Genomic DNA, 15,418 nt, shown 5'->3' on the forward strand with positions numbered 1-15,418 from the left:
TGGCTTAGCGATTTGTTTTCTCGACTTGTCATAAATTCAAGCTATAATATACGTGGTATGTGACAAATGAGTGACACTGATTGTGGAAAATGTATGCTCCAACATTGGATCTTTCAGTAAGGCCTTTTGAAGCAATTACTTCACTCGACACGGGTTTGAATGAGTACCTGGCTACAGATGTGACATGTATTGCCATCCTAGTAGTTGAAAAATAAGCCTCACACCAGTCAATACTGATATAAATAGAAATATGGTTCCATATGGTTTGCTTATCGACTAAATGTAACATTGTTTAGTGCATTAAGCATAGTTAGACTGTAGAAATGCAATATATAAATTTTAAGTTTAATCATATAAGACAAAATTCGCCTTTTTTTCTGTCGTATTGTTTATCAGTTATCCTCAAAGCATTCTATAATTGGTCCTATTACAAGATAAATTATTCACTAACGCAGAGAAGACAATGTGCTTTTAGACATGTACAACGCTGCTAAGTTTAGGCAGCACTTTTCCAATCAATTATGATAAGTTAATGAGATTGAAGGATCGTTTCGGTAGAGACGACAATGTTGCGCTCACAACAGAACTTGAACCATTTACCTACATACAGAACATCATTACAATTTCATCCCACAAAAACACTGAGCTGCACATTGCAGTGCATATTTGCAATATATTATATGAAAAGGCCTAGCAAAAGCAACCATTTTGATCCAAATATGCCCTTCAAGTCAATTAAGCCACGACTTCTTACAAACCTTCACTGCATCATATAAAAATGTGAATGATTTTATATTTCTGAATCCGATAGCAAAAACACATATCCATCTAAAGCTGGGAGCACAACACCACAAAAGACGAGTTGTACAGTCAATTGGTAATGTTGAGCACTGCATATTTAGAAGAAAAAAAATGCTTCAAAGAAAATGATATGTAGGTCGACAAACTAATATCATTAATACCATTATAGAAAGCGAATAAAATCTCGTCTAAATAAATGTTTGTTAGGCACAGACATTGTTTATTTCAATCAATTGATTATCGTCAAATTATAATATATTATATTAAATTATGTATATTATACAGATCGTGACAATTACTTTCAACAATTAACGATCAAAATCGGCCGGAAATAAAGTTAATATGTGCGCTAAAATGTATCTGGCAACTTTGGTACTCTATATATTCGACTATATTAATGTTTAAAAGATGGAATGAGTTATGAAGTCAACAAATTGCATAATTGAAAGGCATATTGCTAAGGCATTATGATTAAGGATCTTACTTATCTTTATTACTAAACTATTCGGCAAATGTAATAAGAATTACTTTTAAAACAAAATAAAGGCTGTATAGCCCTTTCCATTTGGCTTTTATAACGGAACGCCCATTCAGTGGAGGACAAATGGCATATTTTGATTGGATGGCAAATATCGCGATTTTGAACGTGAACTTACGGTAAACTTTCTTTCTGACCGTGAATCTCACAGCGAACGAACGTTCAGAATTCTAATCAAAACGCATTTAATATAATCTAAATCATTTAAGACATATCAAAAGTTGTTTTAAACTTTGTAACGACTGTGCTACTGATCGTATCTAATTTGCTAGCAATCTGAGAAAGTTTTCGTTTGTATTTTGATTACATTGAATCTAATACACCATGGAAACCCATTCGCCATCATTGCCTGACCAGCAAACGCAGGACGACCAGTCTACAGTCACTGTCGAATTTCTAGATGGATTGTTTGATTTTCTTGGAATAGGTTTTAAAAACAACAAATGCAATGGAGATAAACCAACTTCTGAGAAACCATTGCAACAGTTTGACAAATCAGTCCCTGTTGCAACTAAACCTACTAGCTTTAATGCCAAGAGAACGCCCAATATGAAATCTTCTGATAGATATCATAAAATGTGCTCTGAACCATACTCTCAAAATGTGGGCCCAAATGTTCCTTCCAGAATTTATAAAATCCTGAATTCTCATGCTCACGTTAACCCAGTTAAACGGGACATTAGTAATCATTCCGTTGCATCACCGCATAATGAAAACAAATCGCCTGTCAAACTATCCAAGATCCGAAGACTTTCACATGCTGATCGATTAAAATCAGGTGAGCTTTTAATTTCGAAATTATTAATAATTCTTATAATATCCTTTAATTCATTTATTTCTCCTTTTGTTTTTGTTTTTGACAGTAGCATAGTCACATCATCTATCTTTGTATATAATACTTTTAAAAACTTTCCTAGTTATTTTTTTTTCCAAATTAAAAAGCGTATGTGAGCATTGCTTAAATACTTATCAGATGCATTACTTACTCTCTGATATAATATTGACTTAGATTTATCAATTCAAAATGCATTTCTTATTTATCTCAGGAGTATAAATTATATGGGTGCTGGTAAATTGGTAATTTCTGAAATTGTAAGAGAGAGAGAGATAGATTAAAATCTGGAAAGCGGTTGGGTTTTTTTATTTGTATATTTTGTTCTTAAATTTTGGAGAACAACTCTATCCAGAGATTTGACTTTTTGATTAGCAGATTTACCTTTGAAAAAATACGCATTTATTTTGAAAATTAAACTAGTGTTATACTTAAGTATCTTTTGTTTATATATCGCGAATAATTCTTTTTTCCTTTTGTTGCAGGTTCAAACATTCATTTACAAGAAATACAAAAGGTAGATGAAACAGCAAATGGAAAAATAGATGGTTCTTCTGAGCATTTTAAAGTCCCTGCCATTCCTCCCGAAAGACGTAATCTGAAAACAGGTAAGAATCATATTTTTTATTGTTCAGTTTAACAGTGCGTTTATGTATAATTAAAAACTTTTCTGTCTTTTCAAGCACATTGGATCAAATCTCATATCGGCTTTGATGAAGTAGTAAATTTTGGTTTTAATCAACACGAAAAAGCAACTAAAAGAAAACAACGCTTAGAAAAGTATTACGATTAAATCTGTTACAGGATACGAGATAAGTTTTAATATAACACTAATACAAACATATATATATATATATATGCATGCGCATATACAGCACACTATCCGCTAAACATGCTCAAAGTGCTTTATAAATGGTCCCCTGTCAACAACAAAATTTTATACGTACGTGCCGGCTAAGCATTATTACAACATTTTAAGCTAGAAAAAGCTGTAGCGACCAGGTACTTATTTTATATACAATGAGAGAATGCGAGTAAAGAGCCTTTGTTAGGGACTCAACTATGTGCCGATCAAAGCGGGCTTCATATCGTGGACCGTTCCGTATTTTACCACTTCACCGCGCAGTTGCACTATATTATATTATTTATTCTAATAATTAAACAAGCGGTATTAATTTCAAATCAATGATCCTATCATTCAAAATAGGAAGTTAGATTGACAGCGATAAAGATAAGGAAAGTCACTTGTCAATTTCATACCGACATTTGAAAAATCTTATCGCAGAGTTTGTTTTCTGGAAATTAAATTAAAGACATAATATGCATGCCATGAACTTAGGACGGTGTATTATTTGCACTGTAAATGCAAGCATCTATTACGCCCCCTCGACCAATATACATATATTGATTTAACAGTATGATTTTACTAAGTTTATAACACGGGCCCCCAAAGTTGTCTTTTTTAAAAGTTACAATATGGTTTTACTGTATTAATGACTATATGATATACGTTTGGTATTTTCAAAGTAAACAATCAGGAATAATTTGTTCTCTCTTTTTTCCATCTTTCCAGGAACTGAAGAAAAAGCCATGCAATCACCGGGAATTATTCAACAGTCTCTGCATAGAAATAGAAAACGACCATATTCTGCTTTAGAATCTGACATTGCTCAGGAAATGGACTCTGCTGTCATCGCTCGGAAACGCTTCATGAAAAGATTAGAATACCCTTTATTTAACAATTTCTACTTTTTCAACCATATTGACCAGGAAAGGGAAACAACTGTCATCAATTATAATAATCGCCAAATGGACCATACTGTCACTGATTATAATGCTCAGGAAATGGATCCTACTGTCATAGCTCGAAAACGCTTCATGAAAAGATTACAATATCCTTTGTTTAACATTTCTACTTTTTCAACCATATTGACCAGGAAAGGGACACAACTGGCATCAATTATAATAATCGGCAAATGGACCATACTATCACTGATCATAATGCTCAGGAAATGGATCCTACTGTCATAGCTCGAAAACGCGTCATCAAGAGATTAAGATATCCCTTGTTTAACAGTTTTTATCATTTTAATCATCCTGAGCATTGATTAAACATTCATGACAAGTGTTTGGAAAATGAGCTAGAAAAAACACCATTTTCCATACGATCATCGTTGTCGTCACCATCGTCTTATATTGTAGTTTTTATCTTTGAAATTGTATTGTAGCAATCTTTAAATGTTCATAAACATCATCCTAAAAATCAATCATATTCATTAATCTCTGCTTAATTTTCATCATTCATTAAATCATTATTTTAACCAATGGCATTATGCTCTTATCATCAATTACGTGTACATATAATTTGTAAGAAAGTGAGCTACGTATCCACATTTTAAATAAAATGTGAAGCGAATGTATTGCAATTTGAATTGTATGAATCACAAATTTCTTACGTAGTCCATAAAAAACAATAATTAACCACTGGTGCTCATTTATTATATATTTACTCTGTATGCTTTGTCTCTCTTACAAATAAATAAAACTGTGATAGATATTATATATTGAACTTTTAAGTGTAAATAGTTGTTTTTAAACAATGTAAATATGTGAAATCATTTATTTCTATTTTTTATCAAACTTAAATTGATGGATATAAACATATTAAAGTATATAAATGATGCGTCTATTTTTATTTATTTTTTTGTCTGATCTGATTTGATATTCATCAATTTTCTGATTTATTTCCATCATTTATTAAATCATTATTTCAACCAATGGCATTATGCTTATCATCAATTACCTGTCCATATAATTTGTAAGAAAATGAGCTACGTATATACATTTAAAATAAAATGTGAAGCGAATGTATTGCAATTTTTTATTTGTAATGAATCACACAATTTCTCTACGTACTCCATAAAAAAAACAATAATTAACCACTGGTGCTCATTTACTCTGTATGCTTTGCCTCTCTTACAAATAAATAAACTGTGATATATATATATATTGAACTTTTAAGTGTAAATAGTTGTTTTTAAACAATGTAATTATTTGACATCATTATTTCTATTTTTTATCACACTTAAATTGATGTATACAAACATATTAAAGTATATAAATGATGCGTTTATTTTTTATTGTCTGATCTGATTGATATTCATTAGTCTCTCCTTAATTTCCATCATTTATTAAATCATTATTTTAACCAATAATAATATGTTTATCATCAATTAATCTTTACATATATCTTGTAAGAAAATGAGCTAATCATATACATTGTACACAAAATTTGAAGCGAATGTATTGAAATTTGTTCGACAAAAATTCATAACATACTCCGATACAAACAATAATTAAACAATGATATTCATTTATTTTATAGTTACTCGGCACGCTTTGTTTCTGTTCCAAATAAACTGTGATATGTATTATATATTGAGCTTTTAAATGCATCCATATGCAATAATAATATTCAAGTGTTATTTGTTTTTTGTTTTTTTTTAATGTAAATATGTGAAATAATTTATTTTGATTTTTTTTATACTTAAACTGATAGATTAAAGAACAAAAATATTGCGTCTATGTTTTTTTTGGTCTGATCTGATTAAATTGTCATCAATCTCTGCTTAATTTCCATCGTTCATTAAATAATTATTTCAATCAATGGCATTATGCTTATCATCAATTACCCGTATATATAATTTGTAAGAAAATGACATACTCCTATACATTTGAATGAAATTTGAAGCGAATGTATTGCAATTATTTATTCATAATAAATCAAAAAAATTCTTAACATACAATGATAAAGACAATAATTAACCACTGTTGCTCTTTTATTATATATTAACTCGGTATGCTTTGTTTCTGTTACATATAAATAAACTGTGATATGTATTATATATTGAACTTTTAAGTGTAAATAGTTGTTCTTAAACAATGTAAACATGTAAAATCCTTTATTTCTATTTTTTATCACACATACATCGATGGATATAAACATATTAAAGTGTATAAATGATGCGTCTATTTTTTATTGTCTGATCTGATTTGATATTCATCAACCTCTGCTTAATTTCCATCATTTATCAATTCATATAATTTGTAAGAAAATCAGCTACGTATATACATTGTACACAAAATTTGAAGCAAATGTATTGCAATATTTGCTATGTATTAAATCAAAAAATGCCTATCCTACTCCGATGAAAACAATAATTAAACACTGATACTCAATTCCTAAATATTTTTTTCGGCATGCTTTGTTTCTGTTACAAAAATAAATAAATTATGATGTGTATTTTATATTGAATTTTGTATTGCAGCCCTACGGAATAATAATATTCAAGTGTAAAAAGTTGTTTTTTAAAAAAATAAATATGTGAAATCATTCCTTTCTACTTTTTTTCAAACATAAATTGATAGATATAAACATATTAAAGTCTATAAATGTTGCGTCTATTTTTTATTGTCTGCTATGATTTTATATTCATCAGTCTCTGTTTAATTTCCATCATTCATTAAATCATATTTTTAACTAATGGCATTATGCTTATCATCAATTATTGTACATATAATTTTTAATTGTGGCATCATTTTATATATAATGAATTTTTAAGTGCAGCCATGCGCAATAATAATGTTCAAGTGTAAATAGTTGTTTTTGAAAAATGTAAATATGTGAAATCATTTCTATTTTTTCACACTTAAATTGATGGAATGTATATAAATGTTCCGTATATTTTTTATTGTCTGATTTTATAAAATAAATAGCACTGAATTCTGATTAAATTTATTTTTAAAAAAACGATTTTACTTTTATTCATGTCATCGATACAAAAGATTACGTCTCACTGAAGTTCGTTTAAATAAAACACAAAACTAATGGATTGTAATTTTACTTTTCGTTGAAGTGTTACATCCGAAAACAATGCAAAAATATTAAAACAAAGAGCATTGTCCAGGGACTCAACTAAGAGCTCAGCGAGTTTCGAACTAGTGTGGCTCAGTTGTAATGTTTCTTATTGCACCCGAAAAATACAGAATTCCACTATTCACCCCACTGTTTGGCTTTCAAAAAATAATCGTACCATAGTTTTCTTTATCGCTGCTGCACTGCGGTTTACCAGTTGGTTATGTCAGCCATCCTTTGTAAAGTGACACTAGAGACAAATATCCTCCTGGGGAAAAAAGAAGGGAATGCTATCTTTATTATATATCATTCCTTTAATGAGGAACAATGATGCTCAGTCGAAAATGATCAATCTCTCTCTCTCTCTCCTCTCTCTCTCTTCTCTCTCTCTTCTCTCTCTCTCTCTTCTCTCTCTCTCTCATATACACGCACACAACACACACACACACACACACACACATATATATATAAATAATATATAATATATTATATATATATATAATATATATATATATATAATATATATATATACTCGATACGTATGTATATATATTTATATAAGTGTGTAGGTGAGTGTGTATATATTTATTCATAAATATTGTCTTAGAATCAACCATCACATTAATAAAAATGACGGTGTTAAAAGAGCAGGTCAAAAAACATAATCAAGATATATTTTCTTCAATGTTTCCATTTTAATAAAAGTTCTTATAATATGATTATCTTTAGTGGAGTTTACATTAGGATCTAAGATGATTTTATGTGAATATAACGCATGCGCTCACTATCTAATCTAAGCTGGTTAGTTGGCTTAGCGATTTGTTTTCTCGACTTGTCATAAATTCAAGCTATAATATACGTGGTATGTGACAAATGAGTGACACTGATTGTGGAAAATGTATGCTCCAACATTGGATCTTTCAGTAAGGCCTTTTGAAGCAATTACTTCACTCGACACGGGTTTGAATGAGTACCTGGCTACATGATGTGACATGTATTGCCATCCTAGTAGTTGAAAAATAAGCCTCACACCAGTCAATACTGATATAAATAGAAATATGGTTCCATATGGTTTGCTTATCGACTAAATGTAACATTGTTTAGTGCATTAAGCATAGTTAGACTGTAGAAATGCAATATATAAATTTTAAGTTTAATCATATAAGACAAAATTCGCCTTTTTTTCTGTCGTATTGTTTATCAGTTATCCTCAAAGCATTCTATAATTGGTCCTATTACAAGATAAATTATTCACTAACGCAGAGAAGACAATGTGCTTTTAGACATGTACAACGCTGCTACAGTTTAGGCAGCACTTTTCCAATCAATTATGATAAGTTAATGAGATTGAAGGATCGTTTCGGTAGAGACGACAATGTTGCGCTCACAACAGAACTTGAACCATTTACCTACATACAGAACATCATTACAATTTCATCCCACAAAAACACTGAGCTGCACATTGCAGTGCATATTTGCAATATATTATATGAAAAGGCCTAGCAAAAGCAACCATTTTGATCCAAATATGCCCTTCAAGTCAATTAAGCCACGACTTCTTACAAACCTTCACTGCATCATATAAAAATGTGAATGATTTTATATTTCTGAATCCGATAGCAAAAACACATATCCATCTAAAGCTGGGAGCACAACACCACAAAAGACGAGTTGTACAGTCAATTGGTAATGTTGAGCACTGCATATTTAGAAGAAAAAAAAATGCTTCAAAGAAAATGATATGTAGGTCGACAAACTAATATCATTAATACCATTATAGAAAGCGAATAAAATCTCGTCTAAATAAATGTTTGTTAGGCACAGACATTGTTTATTTCAATCAATTGATTATCGTCAAATTATAATATATTATATTAAATTATGTATATTATACAGATCGTGACAATTACTTTCAACAATTAACGATCAAAATCGGCCGGAAATAAAGTTAATATGTGCGCTAAAATGTATCTGGCAACTTTGGTACTCTATATATTCGACTATATTAATGTTTAAAAGATGGAATGAGTTATGAAGTCAACAAATTGCATAATTGAAAGGCATATTGCTAAGGCATTATGATTAAGGATCTTACTTATCTTTATTACTAAACTATTCGGCAAATGTAATAAGAATTACTTTTAAAACAAAATAAAGGCTGTATAGCCCTTTCCATTTGGCTTTTATAACGGAACGCCCATTCAGTGGAGGACAAATGGCATATTTTGATTGGATGGCAAATATCGCGATTTTGAACGTGAACTTACGGTAAACTTTCTTTCTGACCGTGAATCTCACAGCGAACGAACGTTCAGAATTCTAATCAAAACGCATTTAATATAATCTAAATCATTTAAGACATATCAAAAGTTGTTTTAAACTTTGTAACGACTGTGCTACTGATCGTATCTAATTTGCTAGCAATCTGAGAAAGTTTTCGTTTGTATTTTGATTACATTGAATCTAATACACCATGGAAACCCATTCGCCATCATTGCCTGACCAGCAAACGCAGGACGACCAGTCTACAGTCACTGTCGAATTTCTAGATGGATTGTTTGATTTTCTTGGAATAGGTTTTAAAAACAACAAATGCAATGGAGATAAACCAACTTCTGAGAAACCATTGCAACAGTTTGACAAATCAGTCCCTGTTGCAACTAAACCTACTAGCTTTAATGCCAAGAGAACGCCCAATATGAAATCTTCTGATAGATATCATAAAATGTGCTCTGAACCATACTCTCAAAATGTGGGCCCAAATGTTCCTTCCAGAATTTATAAAATCCTGAATTCTCATGCTCACGTTAACCCAGTTAAACGGGACATTAGTAATCATTCCGTTGCATCACCGCATAATGAAAACAAATCGCCTGTCAAACTATCCAAGATCCGAAGACTTTCACATGCTGATCGATTAAAATCAGGTGAGCTTTTAATTTCGAAATTATTAATAATTCTTATAATATCCTTTAATTCATTTATTTCTCCTTTTGTTTTTGTTTTTGACAGTAGCATAGTCACATCATCTATCTTTGTATATAATACTTTTAAAAACTTTCCTAGTTATTTTTTTTTTTCCAAATTAAAAAGCGTATGTGAGCATTGCTTAAATACTTATCAGATGCATTACTTACTCTCTGATATAATATTGACTTAGATTTATCAATTCAAAATGCATTTCTTATTTATCTCAGGAGTATAAATTATATGGGTGCTGGTAAATTGGTAATTTCTGAAATTGTAAGAGAGAGAGAGATAGATTAAAATCTGGAAAGCGGTTGGGTTTTTTATTTGTATATTTTGTTCTTAAATTTTGGAGAACAACTCTATCCAGAGATTTGACTTTTTGATTAGCAGATTTACCTTTGAAAAAATACGCATTTATTTTGAAAATTAAACTAGTGTTATACTTAAGTATCTTTTGTTTATATATCGCGAATAATTCTTTTTTCCTTTTGTTGCAGGTTCAAACATTCATTTACAAGAAATACAAAAGGTAGATGAAACAGCAAATGGAAAAATAGATGGTTCTTCTGAGCATTTTAAAGTCCCTGCCATTCCTCCCGAAAGACGTAATCTGAAAACAGGTAAGAATCATATTTTTTATTGTTCAGTTTAACAGTGCGTTTATGTATAATTAAAAACTTTTCTGTCTTTTCAAGCACATTGGATCAAATCTCATATCGGCTTTGATGAAGTAGTAAATTTTGGTTTTAATCAACACGAAAAAGCAACTAAAAGAAAACAACGCTTAGAAAAGTATTACGATTAAATCTGTTACAGGATACGAGATAGGTTTTAATATAACACTAATACAAACATATATATATATATATGCATGCGCATATACAGCACACTATCCGCTAAACATGCTCAAAGTGCTTTATAAATGGTCCCCTGTCAACAACAAAATTTTATACGTACGTGCCGGCTAAGCATTATTACAACATTTTAAGCTAGAAAAAGCTGTAGCGACCAGGTACTTATTTTATATACAATGAGAGAATGCGAGTAAAGAGCCTTTGTTAGGGACTCAACTATGTGCCGATCAAAGCGGGCTTCATATCGTGGACCGTTCCGTATTTTACCACTTCACCGCGCAGTTGCACTATATTATATTATTTATTCTAATAATTAAACAAGCGGTATTAATTTCAAATCAATGATCCTATCATTAAAATAGGAAGTTAGATTGACAGCGATAAAGATAAGGAAAGTCACTTGTCAATTTCATACCGACATTTGAAAAATCTTATCGCAGAGTTTGTTTTCTGGAAATTAAATTAAAGACATAATATGCATGCCATGAACTTAGGACGGTGTATTATTTGCACTGTAAATGCAAGCATCTATTACGCCCCCTCGACCAATATACATATATTGATTTAACAGTATGATTTTACTAAGTTTATAACACTGGCCCCAAAGTTTGTCTTTTTTAAAAGTTACAATATGGTTTTACTGTATTAATGACTATATGATATACGTTTGGTATTTTCAAAGTAAACAATCAGGAATAATTTGTTCTCTCTTTTTTCCATCTTTCCAGGAACTGAAGAAAAAGCCATGCAATCACCGGGAATTATTCAACAGTCTCTGCATAGAAATAGAAAACGACCATATTCTGCTTTAGAATCTGACATTGCTCAGGAAATGGACTCTGCTGTCATCGCTCGGAAACGCTTCATGAAAAGATTAGAATACCCTTTATTTAACAATTTCTACTTTTTCAACCATATTGACCAGGAAAGGGAAACAACTGTCATCAATTATAATAATCGCCAAATGGACCATACTGTCACTGATTATAATGCTCAGGAAATGGATCCTACCGTCATAGCTCGAAAACGCTTCATGAAAAGATTACAATATCCTTTGTTTAACAATTTCTACTTTTTCAACCATATTGACCAGGAAAGGGACACAACTGGCATCAATTATAATAATCGGCAAATGGACCATACTATCACTGATCATAATGCTCAGGAAATGGATCCTACTGTCATAGCTCGAAAACGCGTCATCAAGAGATTAAGATATCCCTTGTTTAACAGTTTTTATCATTTTAATCATCCTGAGCATTGATTAAACATTCATGACAAGTGTTTGGAAAATGAGCTAGAAAAAACACCATTTTCCATACGATCATCGTTGTCGTCACCATCGTCTTATATTGTAGTTTTTATCTTTGAAATTGTATTGTAGCAATCTTTAAATGTTCATAAACATCATCCTAAAAATCAATCATATTCATTAATCTCTGCTTAATTTTCATCATTCATTAAATCATTATTTTAACCAATGCATTATGCTCTTATCATCAATTACCTGTACATATAATTTGTAAGAAAGTGAGCTACGTATCCACATTTTAAATAAAATGTGAAGCGAATGTATTGCAATTTTTGAATTGTAATGAATCACAAATTTCTCTACGTAGTCCATAAAAACCAATAATTAACCACTGGTGCTCATTTATTATATATTTACTCTGTATGCTTTGTCTCTCTTACAAATAAATAAACTGTGATAGATATTATATATTGAACTTTTAAGTGTAAATAGTTGTTTTTAAACAATGTAAATATGTGAAATCATTTATTTCTATTTTTTATCAAACTTAAATTGATGGATATAAACATATTAAAGTATATAAATGATGCGTCTATTTTTATTAATTTTTTTGTCTGATCTGATTTGATATTCATCAATCTCTGATTTATATCCATCATTTATTAAATCATTATTTTAACCAATGGCATTATGCTTATCATCAATTACCTGTCCATATAATTTGTAAGAAAATGAGCTACGTATATACATTTAAAATAAAATGTGAAGCGAATGTATTGCAATTTTTTATTTGTAATGAATCACACAATTTCTCTACGTACTCCATAAAAAAACAATAATTAACCACTGGTGCTCATTTACTCTGTATGCTTTGTTCTCTCATACAAATAAATAAACTGTGATATATATCATATATTGATCTTTTAAGTGTAAATAGTTTGTTTTTAAACAATGTAATTATTTGACATCATTATTTCTATTTTTTATCACACTTAAATTGATGTATACAAACATATTAAAGTATATAAATGATGCGTTTATTTTTTATTGTCTGATCTGATTGATATTCATTAGTCTCTCCTTAATTTCCATCATTTATTAAATCATTATTTTAACCAATAATAATATGTTTATCATCAATTAATCTTTACACATATCTTGTAAGAAAATGAGCTAATCATATACATTGTACACAAAATTTGAAGCGAATGTATTGAAATTTGTTCGACAAAAATTCATAACATACTCCGATACAAACAATAATTAAACAATGATATTCATTTATTTTATAGTTACTCGGCACGCTTTGTTTCTGTTCCAAATAAACTGTGATATGTATTATATATTGAGCTTTTAAATGCATCCATATGCAATAATAATATTCAAGTGTTATTTGTTTTTTGTTTTTTTTAATGTAAATATGTGAAATAATTTATTTTGATTTTTTTTATACTTAAACTGATAGATTAAGGAACAAAAATATTGCGTCTATGTTTTTTTGGTCTGATCTGATTAAATTGTCATCAATCTCTGCTTAATTTCCATCGTTCATTAAATAATTATTTCAATCAATGGCATTATGCTTATCATCAATTACCCGTATATATAATTTGTAAGAAAATGACATACTCCTATACATTTGAATGAAATTTGAAGCGAATGTATTGCAATTATTTATTCATAATAAATCAAAAAAATTCTTAACATACAATGATAAAGACAATAATTAACCACTGTTGCTCTTTTATTATATATTAACTCGGTATGCTTTGTTTCTGTTACATATAAATAAACTGTGATATGTATTATATATTGAACTTTTAAGTGTAAATAGTTGTTTCTTAAACAATGTAAACATGTAAAATCCTTTATTTCTATTTTTATCACACATACATCGATGGATATAAACATATTAAAGTGTATAAATGATGCGTCTATTTTTTATTGTCTGATCTGATTTGATATTCATCAACCTCTGCTTAATTTCCATCATTTATCAATTCATATAATTTGTAAGAAAATCAGCTACGTATATACATTGTACACAAAATTTGAAGCAAATGTATTGCAATATTTGCTATGTATTAAATCAAAAAATGCCTATCCTACTCCGATGAAAACAATACTTAAACACTGATACTCAATTCCTAAATATTTTTTCGGCATGCTTTGTTTCTGTTACAAAAATAAATAAATTATGATGTGTATTTTATATTGAATTTTGTATTGCAGCCCTACGGAATAATAATATTCAAGTGTAAAAAGTTGTTTTTTTTAAAAATAAATATGTGAAATCATTCCTTTCTACTTTTTTTCAAACATAAATTGATAGATATAAACATATTAAAGTCTATAAATGTTGCGTCTATTTTTTATTGTCTGCTATGATTTTATATTCATCAGTCTCTGTTTAATTTCCATCATTCATTAAATCATATTTTTAACTAATGGCATTATGCTTATCATCAATTATTGTACATATAATTTTTAATTGTGGCAATCATTTTATATATAATGAATTTTTAAGTGCAGCCATGCGCAATAATAATGTTCAAGTGTAAATAGTTGTTTTTGAAAAATGTAAATATGTGAAATCATTTCTATTTTTTCACACTTAAATTGATGGAATGTATATAATGTTCCGTATATTTTTTATTGTCTGATTTTATAAAATAAATAGCACTGAATTCTGATTAAATTTATTTTTTAAAAAACGATTTTACTTTTATTCATGTCATCGATACAAAAGATTACGTCTCACTGAAGTTCGTTTAAATAAAACACAAAACTAATGGATTGTAATTTTACTTTTCGTCGAAGTGTTACATCCGAAAACAATGCATAAAATATTAAAACAAAGAGCATTGTCCAGGGACTCAACTAAGAGCTCAGCGAGTTTCGAACTAGTGTGGCTCAGTTGTAATGTTTCTTATTGCACCCGAAAAATACAGAATTCCACTATTCACCCCACTGTTTGGCTTTCAAAAAATAATCGTACCATAGTTTTCTTTATCGCTGCTGCACTGCGGTTTACCAGTTGGTTATGTCAGCCATCCTTTGTAAAGTGACACTAGAGACAAATATCCTCCTGGGGAAAAAAGAAGGGAATGCTATCTTTATTATATATCATTCCTTTAATGAGGAACAATGATGCTCAGTCCAAAATGATCAATCTCTCTCTCCCCTCTCTCTCTCTCCTCTCTCTCTCTCTCTCTCTCTCTCACTCTCTCTCTTCTCTCTCTCTTTCTCTCTCTCT

The 15,418-nt window shown here is 29.8% G+C and overlaps 3 protein-coding genes across 3 annotated transcripts in view; 2 read left to right on the forward strand and 1 right to left on the reverse strand.

The window, feature by feature from the left end:
• Positions 1-1,422: 1,422 nt before the first annotated feature.
• On the forward strand, positions 1,423-4,202 carry LOC144975573 (uncharacterized). The gene is made up of 3 exons (XM_078919736.1): positions 1,423-2,117; positions 2,657-2,779; positions 3,745-4,202. Exons 1-3 carry the CDS (start codon positions 1,664-1,666, stop codon positions 4,200-4,202), a joined length of 1,035 nt encoding a protein of 344 aa, XP_078775862.1. The 5' UTR covers positions 1,423-1,663.
• A 5,116-nt stretch (positions 4,203-9,318) lies between these two features.
• LOC144975574 (uncharacterized) lies at positions 9,319-12,174 on the forward strand. Its single transcript, XM_078919738.1, has 3 exons — positions 9,319-10,013; positions 10,554-10,676; positions 11,639-12,174. The coding sequence occupies exons 1-3, from the start codon at positions 9,560-9,562 to the stop codon at positions 12,172-12,174; spliced, it is 1,113 nt and encodes a 370-aa protein (XP_078775864.1). The 5' UTR covers positions 9,319-9,559.
• A 2,994-nt stretch (positions 12,175-15,168) lies between these two features.
• LOC144975973 (uncharacterized) overlaps positions 15,169-15,418 on the reverse strand; it is a 77,700-nt gene continuing 77,450 nt past the window's right edge. The window contains exon 18 of the mRNA XM_078920215.1: positions 15,169-15,250. The gene's annotated coding sequence lies outside the window, so the exon portion shown is untranslated. The remainder of the gene's footprint in view (positions 15,251-15,418) is intronic.

The sequence above is a fragment of the Berghia stephanieae genome, chromosome 6, assembly GCF_034508935.2.
Source record: "Berghia stephanieae isolate SIO BIC M18660-M18661 chromosome 6, UCSD_Bste_1.3, whole genome shotgun sequence".
Taxonomy (NCBI): Eukaryota; Metazoa; Mollusca; class Gastropoda; order Nudibranchia; family Aeolidiidae; genus Berghia; species Berghia stephanieae.